At 38.1% G+C, this 17432-nt stretch overlaps 2 protein-coding genes across 9 annotated transcripts; both read right to left on the bottom strand.

The window, feature by feature from the left end:
* Window positions 1-56: 56 nt before the first annotated feature.
* chico (insulin receptor substrate 1 chico) lies at window positions 57-9299 on the bottom strand. Of its 5 annotated transcripts, none has more exons than XM_046608912.2 (10): window positions 8135-9299; window positions 7900-8045; window positions 7448-7742; window positions 5785-5901; window positions 4455-4721; window positions 3121-3530; window positions 2516-2937; window positions 1974-2382; window positions 1604-1838; window positions 57-1388 (listed from the first exon to the last, which is right to left on the bottom strand). In XM_046608912.2, the coding sequence occupies exons 1-10, from the start codon at window positions 8517-8519 to the stop codon at window positions 406-408; spliced, it is 3669 nt and encodes a 1222-aa protein (XP_046464868.1). In that variant the 5' UTR covers window positions 8520-9299; the 3' UTR covers window positions 57-405. The 5 variants fall into 5 exon arrangements, with proteins under 5 accessions (XP_046464868.1, XP_046464869.1, XP_046464870.1 ...); XM_046608913.2 differs by having other exon boundaries at window positions 58-1388; window positions 2516-2934; XM_046608914.2 differs by lacking the exon at window positions 5785-5901 and having other exon boundaries at window positions 58-1388; window positions 8135-9298.
* A 386-nt stretch (window positions 9300-9685) lies between these two features.
* AGO3 (Argonaute 3) lies at window positions 9686-16714 on the bottom strand. 4 transcript variants are annotated; one of them, XM_046608917.2, is made up of 13 exons: window positions 15512-15801; window positions 15255-15343; window positions 14787-15153; window positions 14485-14640; window positions 14144-14342; window positions 13751-14064; window positions 13371-13650; window positions 12865-13212; window positions 12314-12564; window positions 12038-12188; window positions 11725-11925; window positions 11351-11542; window positions 9686-11207 (listed from the first exon to the last, which is right to left on the bottom strand). In XM_046608917.2, exons 2-13 carry the CDS (start codon window positions 15295-15297, stop codon window positions 10878-10880), a joined length of 2832 nt encoding a protein of 943 aa, XP_046464873.1. In that variant the 5' UTR covers window positions 15298-15343; window positions 15512-15801; the 3' UTR covers window positions 9686-10877. The 4 variants fall into 4 exon arrangements, with proteins under 4 accessions (XP_046464873.1, XP_046464874.1, XP_046464876.1 ...); XM_046608918.2 differs by lacking the exons at window positions 15255-15343; window positions 15512-15801 and adding an exon at window positions 16661-16714; XM_046608920.2 differs by lacking the exons at window positions 15255-15343; window positions 15512-15801 and adding an exon at window positions 16264-16526.
* Window positions 16715-17432: the final 718 nt, after the last annotated feature.

Raw genomic sequence — 17432 nt, 5'->3', positions numbered from 1 at the left:
TGGTTGGCACATTACAACAGACGCGAGGATTGATAACGATGTAATAAATACTTTTATTAATTTATATTATACGTTTATTAATTGTTAATATTATTATATATACTGTATATAATAATATGTATATTATATATATTCATATTTATATATTTACTTATGTATAGATGCTTCGTATGTATATATGTATATGTATAATGATGCTTACTTCAAAGTATTCAGGCGTTTCATAATTTATACGAAAAAGCGCAATAATATATCCACGATAATATGGTGGTTTTGTGTTATTTTCCATCATCTGCCCATGCTTTGGTTGCATACAATCAGTAACAAATCATCAAAACACGAATCACGTAACTCAGTAGTGTGTAGTATCTACAAACAGCGTGTATTTGCCATTCAAGCTATCTCTCAGTTGTGTTTCAGCTTTGCAAAGTCAATTTCTGCATAGCTGAAACCCTCCTGGGGTGGTATAGGGGAAACTGGTGGCACCCCGTCCACTTCCGGGAGGTCCAACCTAGCGTAGTGCAGAATACTAGCACCTGGTTGTAATTTTTCATATCCTTCACTGTCGAGAGGAGAAGGGGTGGGTGTAGGAGTTGGAGTTGGTGTGGGGGTTGGAGTTGGTGTGGGTGTCGGGGTAGGAGTATCGTCAAATAACTTAGGAGACGACGGTTTAGTTTGCACTGGTTTGAACACAGAGGTATTAGGACTTGTAGCAGTCGGAGAGGCAGTAACTAGTCGTGGTTTACAGATCGTAAACTCAGCGAACCGTGTTATTACAGGGACCACCGATTGGTCTTGAGAAACTTTTGAAGATGATGATAAGTGGCCAGTATCTTTGACCGTTGAATTGGGTGGATTCACATCTTTGCCTTTTCTAGGCAACGAACTATCCACAAGTGAAACAGAGTTTGTTACAGAGAGCTTGCTAGTGGGTCGCATTACCGCGTATTCACCACTCGTATCGATCATTGAAGATTTCCCGATCTCGGATTGGGGAGTGAACGGTTTTATCGGCGACTGCGGGCTGTTTAAAGAAAATGGAAATATCGTCGCAGAAGAACCGGTAGGAGTAGCCCGAGGCGGCGAGGCAGGAGTGCTTGCCAAGCTTTCGGTTGTCGGACTCCCATTTAGGGGTAAAAAACTTGGTGCTTTTACTGGCTTACTTCCGGCCTGAATCGCAATCGGTTGAGAACGAGACTTCTCCTTCCGACTACCGCCTCTTGCCCTGCGATTATTACGACCAGTTCCACCGATATTCATATTGATATTAATATAGTCTTGCTCAGGTGTAGCGACGGGGCTCGGTCTCGGTTTAAACGTCATCTCTACATAGCCTTCCGGTGGGCGTCTAGGTTGCGGCAAATCGACAGGTGCCGTTCTCGTTACCCCTGAAGTAAATAAGTAATCGTTTCAAACTTCAATTCGATGGATTCTTAAAGAGAATTTAAATTCATTGAAGCGAGACTAAACAATTGTACAGTGAATATTTTAAGTGCAGTGAAAACATCTTAGGCATTTTGAATTTGATTAATCAAATCAAAAAATAGCATTCTCAGATATATTCGAATTGTTCAAACTTTTTGCGTTTTAAAACAAATTGTACCTGGAGGTCCGTTCATTTGCATGTAGTCATCGTTGACAGGAGATGGAACTTGTTTAGGACTTGAATCAGGTCTGTGCCAGCTTTCACTCACACCTCCCATCTCTAGATAAGGCCCTTCAGCCTCTTCTACTGGCTTGAGTGTTGTTATCACTGGTTTGGGGGTGCAAGAGGATGCTGGTGTATGACTGTGATTGTGATTGGCAGTGATGGTATTGTTATTATTGTTTCTGTTCGCCTGCAATAGATAAGTTCAAAATGTAATACAGTATATCGATGAAAAAATAAATAAAACTTGTTACTATGAATCAAGAAAATTTTCTAGCGCTCAACATAGTGAGAAAATGCACTGATATTTACATTGATTACTAACCTTGTTTAGACCACTCATATCTACGTAGGAGGCAGTAGTAGATACAGGTGGTTGTCCAGGCGACATGTCGACATAGGAACTGGTGTCAGTGGCAGTGGAATATGAATGCGTTTGGGACTGGGTATACGAGGAGAGAGGAGAAGATAGAGGTGACAGAGCATTAGGCCTTGTAAAATCCAATTCCATAAGGTCCTCCATGCGCTCTGATGCCCCTGAGCAACCAGAGTTGTGACCCCAGGAACTGGACAACAGTGGGGCGGAGTTAGACTTGCTTGAAGTAGAGTGATCCGAACCAACAGGCAAAGGAGTAGCAATCACGTTTGCTAACCTCCCAATCTCAGGTCTCTTTGAGCGACTTCCTACCGAAAATGCTCGAACCCTAATGGACTCTTGTTGCGCTATTTCCAGTCTAAAGGCAAAGTATTTTTTTACTTGTAGCATCTGAATTTGTTCGGTTCAATTTTAGACTACACAAACCATGTGCGAGTACAATGAAAACAATAAAGAAAAGTTGCTTAATAGGACAAATATAAGCCAATTACCGATTCTTGCGTTGTCTGTTGGCAGGTTCTGGTCGAGACCCCACAGAGTACGCTCTGGTGGGCCTGGACTGTAAGTCCTCACCAGGTGCAAGATAGCTGGTCACCTTGTCCAAGTGATACTCAGAGAACCTTAAATCTGTACTGGGAGTCCCAGATGTGACTGAACAACTGCTGCCTCCATGTTGAGACATATCATCAGGAAAATGACCATTGTTTGGATTGGCAGGATCCATATCAACATAACCATCGTCGCCAACAGGTGCCATAGGTACATAGCCATCAGGTATTGTAGTAACTTCCTCTACGAGGGATGAGGCTCGAGAATGTGAGTGTGCATTGGTCGCAGGACTCATAGGCATATAAGCTCCCCCCCTGCCAGGACTCGAGCCACAAGGACTATACATCTCCATGTAAGAACTCTGCTGTCAACAAAAGAGGTGATTAGTAATCTGGAAATATTTCTGTGTCAAGTGAACTAGAGTACTTTCCAAACACTACAAACAAAATATATATGTTGCAAAACAACGGTTAAAATCTAATCAAAAATTGTCAACTTGGGAGTTTTTTTTTTTTATTTTCCCATTAAAATAATGTAACATACTTACCTGAGAAGGTGACTGAGACTTGAACAGAGGTGAATATTTATGTTGAGGATTTCCAGACGACCAGATAGTATAGTCATCACCATTTTCCTCCATAATAACCGGTTCATCAGGCGTCAGTGAATGACCATATCTTGAGGCTGGCCCTTCCTCCAAAATGCTTTCTCCTCCGTCATCCATAGAAAGTGAAGAGCCCGCAGAATCAGTGGAACAAGCCCCAGATGCAGGGCTTATTGGCATAGAAGAAACTGGTGGAGAATAGGACAATCCTTTACCACACATAGAATGAGGTCGTGGTATATTGGGTGCAAGGTGAGCTGCTCTTGGATGACCCATTATAACTGTAGGATGACCCTCGCTTGACGTACGTGCTCTTGACGGAAGACTGTCACATCGTTCACGCCCTGTTGTACCTGTAATGAATATTACTAGTATTATAGTTGGATAGCAGAAGAATATAAGGTCTCAAAAAGCACACTGCCCCAGCATTAGCTCAGTATAATTTACTTGCATTTATAAATATACACAGTATTAAATGTTTATAACAAGCATTAGATCAGATGATTGAATAAAAGGAATAAAGCTACTTTGAAGAAGTAGAAACAGTTATTGGACAAAGAAAATATATCAAAAAATGCCTGGTGATTAGCAATAAAGAGAGAAGCGCCACTGTAAGAAAATATTAAATAGCATGACAATTTAATTAATTTCATGTACTTTATTAAATTTCATCATATTTTTTTATACAATCTTGGGTAGCAAAATTTGCTTAACTTCAATGTTTATAATTAAAATTGCATAAACTGAAAAAGAAAAATTTTCATTAGAATGTGAGTGACTTTGGAAACTTTCACCCTCACTGTATACTTTAAAAACGAATACCACAATTATTTACATGTTATGGATACATGTCAGCCATAAATAATTTTTGTGCAAATTTCTCAGGTTGTGCCACATGCAGAGGTTATATGACGTAAACACTGAAATACATGTTTGGTTATTCGGGTTCTTTACCTAGAAATAATCACTAACAATACCACAATGCGAACAATACAAACAATATTACATAATGCAAAACAAAAAACATTTATAATTATTATTGTGATGAATTTGCTGAACAATTTTGACAAACCAAACAATTTATGATCAGTGTTAAATATCCCTAACAAGTTTCACAACTGTTGGAACTACCAAACATCCAATCATGTAGATAAATGCTATCATCCAATTAAACATGGAATAAAAATTTTTTCTAATATAATCAGCAACTTCGACCGTTATTGCACTATACCTTAAGAAAAAGTGAAACTGATTTACATTGAAACTAAAATACATACAGCGTAAAACGGATCTTTTAGATGGTTGCGATTGATTGACAACAGCAGCGGCTAGGGGCAGCGACAAGGTTCTCTGATGGGATAATGTGGTGGTAGCTGTTGTAGATGTGGTCGAGGCAGTGGTGATTGTGATTTGATTAGATTGAGAGGAGGTAGGGTGAGGATGACTGGCAACTGAGTGACGACGTCTATTCGCGGTGCTGTTGGCGTTAGTCAAGGTACTCCCGGTATGTCCTGCAGCAACCCCAGTCCCAGCAGCAGCAAGCGCTGTAAACCATACAGCTAACTGTCTCGAGACTCTCGATTGCAGAGCAGTTCGATCCACCGTCACTCACAATGACATTAACATTCATTGCCACAATGAGACAACACTCAACGTTGATACTTCACATTACAGATAAGCAATAATATATTTTCGATAATGATATAACATAAACCAACGATCTTTGTGTTTAAAAATATACTTCAGCCTATCTTTATTAAGTTTCTACCATTTGTCACCTGTTGAAAACTTTTTATTTCACATTTCGCAAGACTAATACAATTATTAGCACATGTTTCGTTGACTGACGGAAAATATATTGTCTCATTGTAGGCAAAATTTCTGCATTAACCCCTGGCAATCGATTATGAATTGATAAAATACAAAATATCAAAGGAAAGCTTAGATCATTTAATGTAGTAATACAGAATTGTATTAATCAAATGTTTTGCAGTAGCCGTCTTTCAAACGTTGTAAAATTTCATATAAATTCAGCATAAGCTTAAAAAACCACAAATTGAGTGAAATTGCATGAGTTTCAAAAAATATCTTCGGTTAATTATGAATAATTAATTTAGGGTTACACATAAATGGTTAAGTAAACTTAAATGGTGATGATTGATTGTGATGACACATTAAATTCATTAAATCATTTTGGATAACCAAGACCAAAACCACCAGATACCATTTTTGTGTAAAAATCAACATAAGAGAACATATAACCCTGTGAATAATATCAAACATCAATAAATACGATTATAATTCTGTAGGAATCTGTTCATGCTCTAAGCAACGACTGCCAAGCATGGAAATAATCACACTCCAGCAAAATATTACTATTCAAAAGTGAAAAATTCCCGTACTCAGCGATGTTACCAAAAGCAAAAACTAGTTAGATCAATATATGTATAGTCTATTCAAGATCCATATACGCTGGTGGTAAACAAGCATCGAGCAACGAACTATTGAATAAGTCCATAATCACCACCAGCATCAGCAGATTGGATCTCAAATGAACTCGACATTTTAGAAGAGAGGATTGTACAACTACTGTGAGAGAAAACAGACCCGTGAGTGTATTGGAAGAGGAGATACTCTGTGAATGACTACTCTGTGAAGGAGCAGATGCAGGGTTGTTCAGCTCCCTCAACGGATCCACTTGTTCCTTGCAAGTCTTCTGTTCCTCTGTAAAGCCCGTAACCCAGGTGTGTTACTCTAAAGCTAAGTTGTGCTGTGCCTCGTCCCAATAAATTGAGACAACGCCTGATGCATGGCATAGGCAATACAAAAGTGTGTGCGCTTCATAATTTGATCATGGTCCACCGCAAAGCTAAATTTTAGATTTACACCAATGAGAAATAAAACACTTCAAAAAGCCATGTCTGTATTACCTACATTAATTAGTGTCCAGTGAACTAAATTTACGTTTGATTCAAACTCGAAAAATTAGATTGTCTAAATTTTAAAGATCAGTATGATCCGATATGCTTGGTAATATCATTAGCTCAAAAAGTTGAGTGTAATCACTTTTGTCTTTTACATCCTATAAACATTTACTGGTTGCCACTCAAATGGAATTGAAAACACACGGTGAAAATGTGATTGAGGCATCACTAGTTGGGGTCAAGTCATCGCTAGCAGTAAAAAAAGTAACATTTGGAAAGTGACTAAGTTACCTCAGAATTGTTACATGAAGAAATACTAGTTCACAGATGATTATTGTCGAATTTACTGTTACCAATTTAGTGTTTCGACAGGGTTTCGATAACTTTAATTTGGAGAATCTGTGGTATAAGTTTTCATTGCCAACTGTAATCATACTGTAGATTATAGGAAACTGTCTCGGGTCTTACTTTCTTTCTTCTCCAACAAAGTTATCAATTTATAAATAAATTAAAACTTTAAATGCAATTCTCTGACCTGTCCTACCTTTCTCGATCAGTAACGAGCATATACCATCTTATAAAAAAAATGGTGTATTAGGATTCAAATTGGAATTCACATTCAAATAATTTCTTTGCTCATTCGAATTATTTGCTGTACCTCAGTAAAATCGAAAAACATTTGTCCTAATTACCGCAATTATACATAAAATACATTCAGTATCCTGTTTTTGCACTAATATAAGACAAGGCTCTAACCAACTATATAAAAATGCAGAAAAAAGTGTCTCATATATATATATAATTATCATACAATTGAGAAACGTGAATGAAGTGACAAATTCTTGAAAAATGAAACAAAAACTGATCGCGATTTGCTATTAATCTTTTTTCAAGTATGATGGTGACAAATCCTATTGTTTAACACCCAAAAACAAAATAATGCAACTGTTAATCTATAAGGTATGTACTCAGCATAAATAACGTATAGGAAGGTTTAATGTGTTTATCATTACTATTGCAGCAGAGTCCGTCATGGTTATCATGGTTATCATCGTCATCATCATTGTCATATCATCATCGCCATCATCATCATCATCATCATCATAATAATAAAAATAATGATGGTAACATTGAATGTTACCAAAAATTCAATACATCTAGACTAGAACAGTTAATCATAATCTCTAACATGTTGCACACAAATAAGCACGTCATTAGAAAACTATTCACACCAATAAAACTATAAAGTGGCATCCTGCGATGAACTGTAAAAAAAACTTTCATAAACACTATACTATGGTTTCCTATGAATAAAAAGTCAAAAAATTCTGAAATTCCAAACTCACCTGATGGAGAAAAGCCATGCAGTTTTTGCCCAGTGTGAGTTTGGCGACGTTGAAGTACAGATATTGGCTTGCTAGCTTCATTCGCAGAGGAACTGCGTGTTCTCGGTCGTGGCCCAACTTCCTCTTTACTACTACTAGTGTTGCTCATAGAGTTTAAAATAGCTGCATGCATATTATGCGCAATGTTGCTATCTTCCGTTTCCATCCAAAATTCTCCTACCCCTGTGACCGCTGACCTGCCCACCTCCATGTAAAAAATGCGATCCATGTAGCCACATCGCCTGATGCACATCAGCTGCATGAAAGAAATAAATAAGAATATGAGAAAAATAAGAGATTTGTATTTGATGAAATATTTTCATGTTAAATATCATCAATGTCAGATAATCTCAAGAGGGAGATACAAAGATATTTGTGATAAACGATGATCATATCAAGACCGGTTGACTTACAGAAAATACAATAGAGTCTGAGTTGTTCTTAGCTCCGATTTTAACCAAGCTTAATGTTCGATCGGTTAGACATAGTCTATATGGTCCTTGAATGTTTTTGCGTTCTCCAAGTCCCTTTTTCTGCATCGTGACCTGCCAAACGTGTTCTGAAAATTGATGCAAACAGAGATCATTGTACATAAGTTAATTAATTTTGCCGAATGAAATTGGGAAAGAAAAAAGTAACGAATCTCACCAAAGGTAGGACGAGGTTGTTCGCCATCAGGAACATCTCCTCCTTGGAGTAGAAGCATAGAGTTTAACCAATCGTCGAGTTCTTTCTCGCTGTCGAGAATCAAGCAGAAGCATTCGTCTTTGGTATAAAGAGCAATGACGTTACGATATTTGGTGTCAACGCGCTTATTGATGTTGAAACAGCTGTGCAATGATATACTTCGTTTTGGAAGCTGCTTGTTCTCAAATTTCTTCTTGCTGTCATAATACTCCAAACACGCGCTAAATCCGGGAGCTTCGCCGCGAAGTACGAAATATTTCTTCTTGGTAGTTTTGAGCTTCCGTAGGTGACCGGATTTAATGACCGGACCGCCCGAGGGGGAAACTGGGCTCCTGCCCGAAGACATCCCGCCCGAGGATCGAGGATAGCGAATTGAGGTTAGGAATTGCGTTCTTCGTGATGGATTATGAACGCGGGGGCGATTACGAGGAGCACCATTTACATTCCACGCCGCCGTTCCACATGCACGAAGGTGTTGGTTTACATGCTCCCAATCATAAGCCGCGCCCGAATCAAAAATTCGTACAATTTTGAATAAAGCAGGTTGTACCGAGGAACAGCAATAGCAGGACGATACGCGCAGGTGGGTGGGTGGTTGAACTCACAATCGCGACTTGCGTAAAATGCTTGCCGAGTAAATAGGCTACTGCCAAGGGCAGGGTAATTTTTCATGCGCAATACGAGGCAATACCAAAACACGTTGTGTCTAAGGTAAATGAGAGACATGTGAGGCAAATACCTAAATATATTTAAATTGATATAATTTTCCACACATGTAACATCCACCCGCGAATAAAAACACTCGTAAAGGTATATTCGAGAAATATGCATAGAGTGGTCACATCTGCCGCGAGGTGAAAATTTGACGAGTGCAGAAATTCCTTATTTGGAGCGAATTTGAATCCGCAAACCCTCGTGCATTATCAATGACAATCAAGAAACTAGACACGACGTTCCACTGCTTACGACGGGTACAAAACAGCGCGTCACAGATCCGCGGTACGCACAGATTTTCTAATTACACGCTAGGCAATAAAATAGGCGTTCGTATCCATCTTGGAAAGGTCATGTGTATGGTTAAGCTCCGCAGTTGTAAACAAGCTGTACGCAGGCGCCAGTCGCTCAACCGAAGGCAGCGACTGGATACGCGATACTAGCTATACGCCACATGGGCCCATCGTGTTCCAGTGTATTCGGGCGGAATTGTTCACCCGGAATTAAGAATGTTGATAATGTATTCGGGAAATCGACCGTCCGTGTAAAATTATTCCCAGTACCGTCTGCCCGTCTTTTTCGCACGGCTAAATTGAAGATCCTTTTTCCCGGACGAGGTGAATCTTCAATCGCTCTGATCACACTTTTTGATTCTACTTAATAAATCTCGCACTCTGATTCTCCAAGTCATGCAACGGAAACAATTCCACTTCACGATTCAGATCAGAAGTTACGTGGGAAAATGAACGCATTACAATTTTGTTGAAAAATTCTTTTAACATCTAGAAATTCTGTGACTTTCAGGCTCAGTCAAACCCATTTATTTTCTTGTTTTTGAAAATGCTTGCTACCCTTTGAAACATTACACGCATGTGAACAGCATTGCATAGAATAAAATTATTATGCATTTATTTATTTGTATAAAAGTTAGATGGTCTACATAAAATATATTTTAAACTTTTTCGCGAGCAGGGAAAATTGGATTATCACTTCATACCGAAAATTAGCTTTCTTAGACCTTTAATAATGGAGATTCTGTGTTTCTACATTATTATACAAGTTTTGAAGTAATAAAACTCTTCGATAACAATTAATTCAAACGAGGAAATAGTAATTACGTTCACGGTTAATTCGTAATACTAACATTGTATCTTTATCCTAACTCCGAAAACATGTCAAGATAAGTAAGGCCTTATCAACGATTTTAGTCGAAGCTTTAGCATTGGGTAACAACAATTATATATATCCATAATATTTAGTATAGCGTTTTGGCGTTATCTGGGTCTATCCGACACGTGTAGAGGTTGGAGAAATAAAATTAATTTATCAATACAACAGAACTTTTTTCAAGTTATCCCAATTTAGATACTCTAACGAAATTGATTTAAATTAATTTTTTTTATAACCTAAAAGTATTACATATGGATTAGAAATACTAGATTTTCGCCTCGAAGCTTTATCATGGCTCGATTTTTTTTTAAGAAGAATCGATAGTAGAAGGAATCAGTAAGTGGCATACATTACACTTACGCATTGTATGCCATAATAACATGATCATAATTTTTAAATAATAGTAAAATTATGAATAACAAAAACGGAAAAGAAAAACGAATCACTTGTAATTTGGCTTTACGTATTTATGCAACACGTAATGGTCTGGTCTACCTGACAAAAAGGCTGTGTGACATATCGTAGACATGAGTTTGTAACGAAGTACCTCTATTTAAACTGAAACATAGATTGTTTTCAGATAATACTGCATTAAGATTCATTACTGAACGAATTCGTAGTCAACTAAATGAAGACGCGGATTATCTGAAGAGAAAAGCCGATGCTTCAAAGATGTTTAGATGTACGATACACGTATGTACGATACACGTATGTGCGCTAACCTGAAAAAAACGTCTTAAAAAATCTAATGAACTTTGTATCCACGTGTATCATGGGCAACTGCGCCAATTTCTCTGTGCTCGTGAAAAGGCGCGAGTTTCTACAGATAATAAAGTTTCTCCCATAACGATTGGTGAGGCTCCATCTGTATACTCTGACCGACTAGGAATGCAAGTTTATGCGCATATTGACAAGGGGCAGGTACTCTAACAGTACCTGGCCAGTTGTAGTACATGTGGCAGAGTTTAAAGCTCAGTCTTTGCACATGATCAGTCTTCATTTCACTTGTGTCATGAATAACCAAGTAGTGAGTCGGTGAAACGGTACCTTGACGAACGTTTTGACTAACTAAGAAAAAGTCGTAATAGTTACGACGTGTTATTGTGTGGTCCACCACTGTTCCAGGAGGAGGATTAGCTAAACGTTTTCCCTGTAATACAAAAATTAGAACATTTAGGTTATTAGTCTTCATTGTGTTTGCCAATGAATCAAAGACAGATATTCTGTACTACACGAACTTCACGGATACCTAAATTGTAACAATTTACAAATTTACACATGGTATATTCTCACCTCTTTCAAGAAAATTTTTGTGTTGATCCTCTTTTGTACAATGATGACAGTAAGCGTGGGCTTATAGTCTGGAGCAATCAATGCAAAGGATTCTTCTAATTGCTTCACTTCAAAATTTTTGATAACCTCTAATTGACCATCACCCACACCATCACGATATATTATTATTCGAGTAGGAAAACGCTGATTAACCTGAGAATGGGTACGTGAGTAAGTAATGTACGTAAGAGTAGTAAGTATTACAGTCTTCCAAAAAGAGAGTATTGACTAATCTTTTGCTTGGAAAAGTAGGTAAGAAGCAATTATGGAAAGTTAGTAACTGCACAGTAGTTAAATTTCATAATTAATGCATGTTACGATGATTCATTAGATACCTTGAAGTAAGCCTTCAACGCTGAAATCAGGCACACTTTTAGAGCGTCAATTAACTCTTGATTAGGTCTGTGCAGACAAACTTTACTAAACCATCGTGTGAAAGGTTTGTCAAGACTGGCCACAAAACCAGCAACACTTCCGTGTTTGCTCTGACCTGCACCTGCATGATGTATATCGATCCCACAGACCATAACATTATCCTGTATAATAGTATAAAACCACAATTTTTAACTTGCCAACGATGAAAATTGTCATGTACAAAGGGTGAATAGAATAAATGTAATAAATATTATATGTTTCAAGTGAACATACCATGGGTGATTTTAAGGCCCATAGAGTGCCACCAAGCTTGCAATTTATTTGCAACGCAATTTTCTGGGTAACACTTTTGAGCTTGTCTGGACGATTTATTGTTCTAGAAATTATCACTTGAGATGCAATCGGCATTTCAACACAGCAAAGTCTGGGAAAAATTTATTAACAATAAATAAGTAGTGATAACGAACAACAGTAATATCAACAAATTTCAGCTCAGTTATGAACATTCAGTTATCTACTATGATAGCCTTGATCAAAATTTCTACTCACTTTTTGACAGCTGCATATCTATCATTGCGATTTGTAGGAAACACAATGACCATTATTTCCATTGTCGGGGATATATTTTGTCTTAACTCTCTTAAAAAAGTTTCGGTTCGGTCATCTTTTAGCTTAATTAGATGGCCAACCGAAACTTGCATTCCCATGGCCTCACCGACCTTTGGGAACATCTGGCTGAAATCTTCTGCCGATTTGGAATCCCTTTGGCAGTAAATGAGACACCAATTTTTCAGACCAGGCTAAAACGGAAGAGACTAAATCAGGTCTCGCTGATAGTAAGCAGGTAATGACGAGAAATCAATCATGAAATATTAAGCTAGTCAAACAATTATATATTAGTGACTAATTGATTGAACAGAATAAAATTATTTACTTGCGTAAAATTTTTTTTCATCAAGTTGAAAGAATTGAGAATAAAAAATAAAAAAATTTAACTAACTCTGAACCCATTAAATTGTTATATTGTTGTTGTATGTATACACGATACTATGACACACACGCGCGCGCAATGTCACATGTATTATTAACATAGAACTTACAGTACTCAGCATTGGTAAACGACATGCAGCACTATTCCAATCAGCATTAGCCTGACCTTGGACTTGTTTGTTATTTCCAAAGAAAATTGTCTCTGTTGGTACGACTCTTCCAGGAAGGGCAACGACATGGTCAGCCAAGTTCAATCCCCAGCTGGCCAACAATTTGCGAGCAATTTCATTTTTCTTTACTTCTTGAATGAACCGGTGAGCCACATCAACACGATGCTCAGGCGATATTCTTGTCACTTCTGATAAATCTTTCATCACTTTAAAATCTTGTCGCATAGACTCAGTGAGGCCGGACAGGTAGCACAACTCCGGAATCAAGTCAAGACTTTCCTCAATTTGCTTTTGATTTATGTAACGAAACGAAATAGATTTTTATTTACGAATACCAAACAATTTCATCGCAAAGTATATATAAAATATATTGAATAAAAAATATTAAAGGCGATTAATTTCACAAACAAACAATCTTAAGTATATCGGACTTAAGTCTGTCTTACCTCGCCAGAGGGAAGTCTTTTTTTGGCTCTATGTATCAGAAGAGGTTGTTTTTGGTCTCTGATTTCAATATTCCAGTGATTCTTGTAGTACTGGTAAAGGCTCATTTTGCTTTGTGGATCTTTGCTCAAAGTGAACTCTTTAAGAGGATTTTCATCCCAATTTATATCATCAATACGATAAACTTTGTTGTTATAACGAGTTAATACTGATACACCCATTAATTCTTTCATAACTGCATCTCGAAAGTGACCAGACGAGTGTTTGGTATACACTTGGTTGCTAGCAATAAAATACATAAAATTATTCAAAGATGACAGTTTAACAAAATATTCCCCACAGATCTTAAATATCGCATATAACACTCTCAAATTTCACTTACATGAGATCACGCACAGTTTCTGTGCGCAAGACTCTATGAGTGCTCTCTAGGCAAAGTTGAAGGCCGCCTTCATATTCATCAATGGCCGTAACATATCCTGGCCACAATTCCAACCTATGTTGGGGCACAGAATGAGCTGCTCTAGAATTGAAATGCTTTTGCCCAATTTGTACTAAATCCAAGGCATGCATTACACGCTTGAATAAAACATTGAAAAGCCCGGGGAGTTCACCAAGTCGACGCTGTCTCTTGAAAATTATCGTTAGCTTGACGATCGAACCATCCATCGGATGTTCTGATTGAAGCTCTGTCCTCTACATAAGTCTACATTAGTATCATACTCAATTAAAAATATGACATAAGTTACCATACAATGAAGTATGGAATGCTTACATTTTCTGGTAATGGCTGGGCGAGGTGTAAAGTCACTCCATTGAATATTTTTGCTTCACCAAGGGTCACTGAATGTTGGTACAGCAATTTACTTCGTAAAGGACGTGAATCCAGGTCGGGAGAGTACTTGACTTCGTACTCATGTACGCCTCGACCTTGGTCCACGTTCAGGCGTATATAATTGGCATTCAAATCAATTCTACAAGTATATGAAGGCACCAGTTTTGATCATGAATATAATATTAACTGTATAATTTTATACTTAAAACTTCAAATCCATAACCATAGATGAAAATTTCAACAAATGCTCGGCATATTTAGAGTCAAAGGTTTGTACTCACGTTGTGCCAGCAAGACCTTGACGTGATATCACTTCAGATTCAACAACAGACTCAGTAATTGTCAGACTAGCCATTGCACTGATTGCTTGATTTGGTAAGTCACCCGAAGGTCCTGGAGGGGTGAATTGCATTGAAGTTTGAGACGTCACTGGAAACCTGTTTCATTAATTAGAGCCCAATTAACTGTTATTCAACTTCTGGAGATATCAAAGTTTGAAGAAATCAGTATTATTTATCATCATGAATTTCTTCAATATCAATTGATTGATTTGGCGTAATGGATAAGTCAATGTTGGACTTACGGGGTTTGCTTTTTCATTAAACTAAGAAGTGAAGCTCTGCCACGAGCTTGTGGAGGTTGCTCAGAAATTGGTAATGCTTGAGCTGATACGGGTTGCTGAGAAATTGTCGATATTGGGGCTGGTTCCGAACTTGGAATAATTTGAGCTGGCCCTTCTGTTGATTTTTTAATAAGTCCTAACAGCGCAGCACGACCACGACCCAAACTTGGGGCCAGAGTCCCCGGATTAGGAATGGCAACTGGGGTGAAACTTGGTGGTGGGGTTGGAGTATCTCCTCTGCCGGTCTGTTTTTTCAACATATCCAAAAGTGATCCCCGGCCCATCGGAACACCACGTCCGATCGGCCTTAATCGTTCATCCGCCATATCTATGTGATAAAAATCAAATTGAAGCATGATAATTTGATCTGAATAAAGTCTAAATTAAAAGTTGTTCACTTCATTTATCATCCTAATAAAGCATGTTTACCCAATTGAATAATTCTAATAGTATTAGGAAACAAAATTTCCATTAGATTTGTACAAAAAATCTATGATCCATTTTCCTCATTTTATAACCTATAATCGAAAATGAAGGTTAACAACTGAAAGATGAAAACAGATTCAAATAATCGTTCCTGACGTCATATTCCCACGCCGCAAATATTTAAGGCATAACACGTGGTTTACAAGAAAACATCCTTCTTTCGATTGCTTGAAAGTCCTGATTAAACTTAATACACTTACTTTTCAAAGCTTTGCTACAATCAGACACAACTAAATGATACTGTTCCTATTTTCACTGTGGTGTAATTCTTTATAGCGTTCCCCACCTTCGTGGTTCCAGTTATCAGACACAAATACACCGATATAAATATTTAGGCAGGCTTAACAGATCAGGGCTCGCGGGAATTTTGTTCGACAGGCCTTTGCGCACTTCTCGTACGCAGAATCGACCGAGAAGTGAAGACTAGATACAGACACTGTGACGCGGTTTTTTTATACCTAATATTATATTTATGTATGAAGTATAAAATTACTGTGTTCAATATTTATTCCGTTTAATATGAATTAAATGCATTTCATGTGAAAAATGTTATTTTCCAGCTTAATCCAACTGTATCACGTAACCGCCTGAAAGTATTTAACGCCTAAGTTAACGGACGTGAATTATTCGCCTCGAAAGTCATTTGAAAACATACGTAGAACCTGTAGTGTGTGCTCTTACACTGTGGAAAAAAGAAAAACTGGAAAAGTTAAGTCTTATGGATTTGTCCATAATAACAATTAAGTATATGTATATTTCTACCAACGCAGCCTGCCGGTGGAGTCGGCGGCTTGTGGTAACTGGCAACTCTGCATGCCGATTTCGCACTGCATGGAACCGACGCTTTTTCGACGTGCATCACACATTTGCAACTGCATGCGATGCCTACACGACGCCATCGTACCGATTACGCAGTTCTGATTACTGAAGATATTATCGTGAGAATACTGACCAGTTCTTGGTGATGCTGAGTACAATTCTGTCGTACTCGAAGAGATCTGGCAAGCAGATGACAGCTAGAAGCCGTGAGTTCCTTTTGCTGATTGTACGGTACTCGACTCAGTGTATCAAAGGACTGAAGATATATATCAAATTGAAGAGAAAGAAGTTCTGAACTCGCTCTTACGATCGCGACGGTCTAGACCTGTTGACGGTCCGTCATCTACTGAACGTGAACGTCGTAAACCGTCGAACGTCCAACATGAGTTTGCTCGCCTCTTGTTGCGAGCGTCGGAAGAACGCACTGATGTATATGAAGAGCGGCTGCGGAATGACCGCGTGAGAAGGTGTGGAGTGATATCAAGTACCGGAGAAAAAAGAGTATAGGAATTACCATTGGAATTACATACCGTCCATGATCTTCTACTGCCAGCCTTCAATTGTGCATGCGTCGTATAATGTACCGTTGCTGAAGTAAACAAACTGAAAGACGACATGGTCGAATGATAATACGACCTTTCCAAAAGGAGCGAAACCTGAATAAGATGTTCGGTTGTGAGGAAGAAAAAAGAACATGTAAATCAGCAATCACGTGAAAAAAAAAAATTAAATTTATAGGCCCATACTCGTGAGCAATATTGCATCCTTTTACTTTTACCAAAGTTTTCTTCAAACTTGTTGCACGTGTAGTGAAGCTTATTGGCTAATCATTTAAACCGCCCAAATAAATCCTTCAGCTTACTTGCATCAAGAGTCGAACCCAATGTTTTCATGAAGATGAAATTGGCAACGTTATCGTAACGATTCACGTTTCGGAAAAAATCGTTATTTCGCAATTTTAGGAATTCCTGACGATGCGATAAATTGTAATAAAGAACAATATATTCGTATTTTGGGAACTTAATTACTTCAGTTACTATAAATTTGCGAAACAGTGCCCCCCCCCCACATTTCGCTACGTTCACGTTACTAACTCTAGCTCTCTAACTCTTATGTTTTCAGCATGATATTGTGAACTTACTACCTAGCTAGGAACCCTTGCAACGAGTGCAATCAGGACTGCCATGGGCTGCAGGACTACCGTTTTAACGGTAGATCTGCTATTTTCGCCTCTGTATACCGCTCAACCGTTTTTACATGAATCCGGCCGCATTTTTAAATTAGGGTTACAAGTTTTACTAT

This window comes from Neodiprion pinetum, chromosome 1 (genome assembly GCF_021155775.2).
Source record: "Neodiprion pinetum isolate iyNeoPine1 chromosome 1, iyNeoPine1.2, whole genome shotgun sequence".
In the NCBI taxonomy this organism is placed as follows: domain Eukaryota; kingdom Metazoa; phylum Arthropoda; class Insecta; order Hymenoptera; family Diprionidae; genus Neodiprion; species Neodiprion pinetum.
Note: the sequence above shows the minus strand (reverse complement) of the source record. Positions and strands in the feature narration are given on the sequence as shown.

Coding starts and splice junctions, on each gene's coding strand:
- chico (XM_046608912.2), bottom strand. CDS start 8,519: ATGTCTTCGGGCAGGAGCCCAGTTTCCCCCTCGGGCGGTCCGGTCATT. Junction 5,902..7,447: donor GCATGGCTTTTCTCCATCAG/GTGAGTTTGGAA, acceptor CGGGCTTTACAG/AGGAACAGAAGACTTGCAAG. Junction 2,938..3,120: donor AGTCTCAGTCACCTTCTCAG/GTAAGTATGTTA, acceptor TTTTGTTGACAG/CAGAGTTCTTACATGGAGAT.
- AGO3 (XM_046608917.2), bottom strand. CDS start 15,297: ATGGAAATTTTGTTTCCTAATACTATTAGAATTATTCAATTGG. Junction 14,065..14,143: donor CCCAGCCATTACCAGAAAAT/GTAAGCATTCCA, acceptor AGACTTATGTAG/AGGACAGAGCTTCAATCAGA. Junction 12,189..12,313: donor AGATATGCAGCTGTCAAAAA/GTGAGTAGAAAT, acceptor AATTTTTCCCAG/ACTTTGCTGTGTTGAAATGC.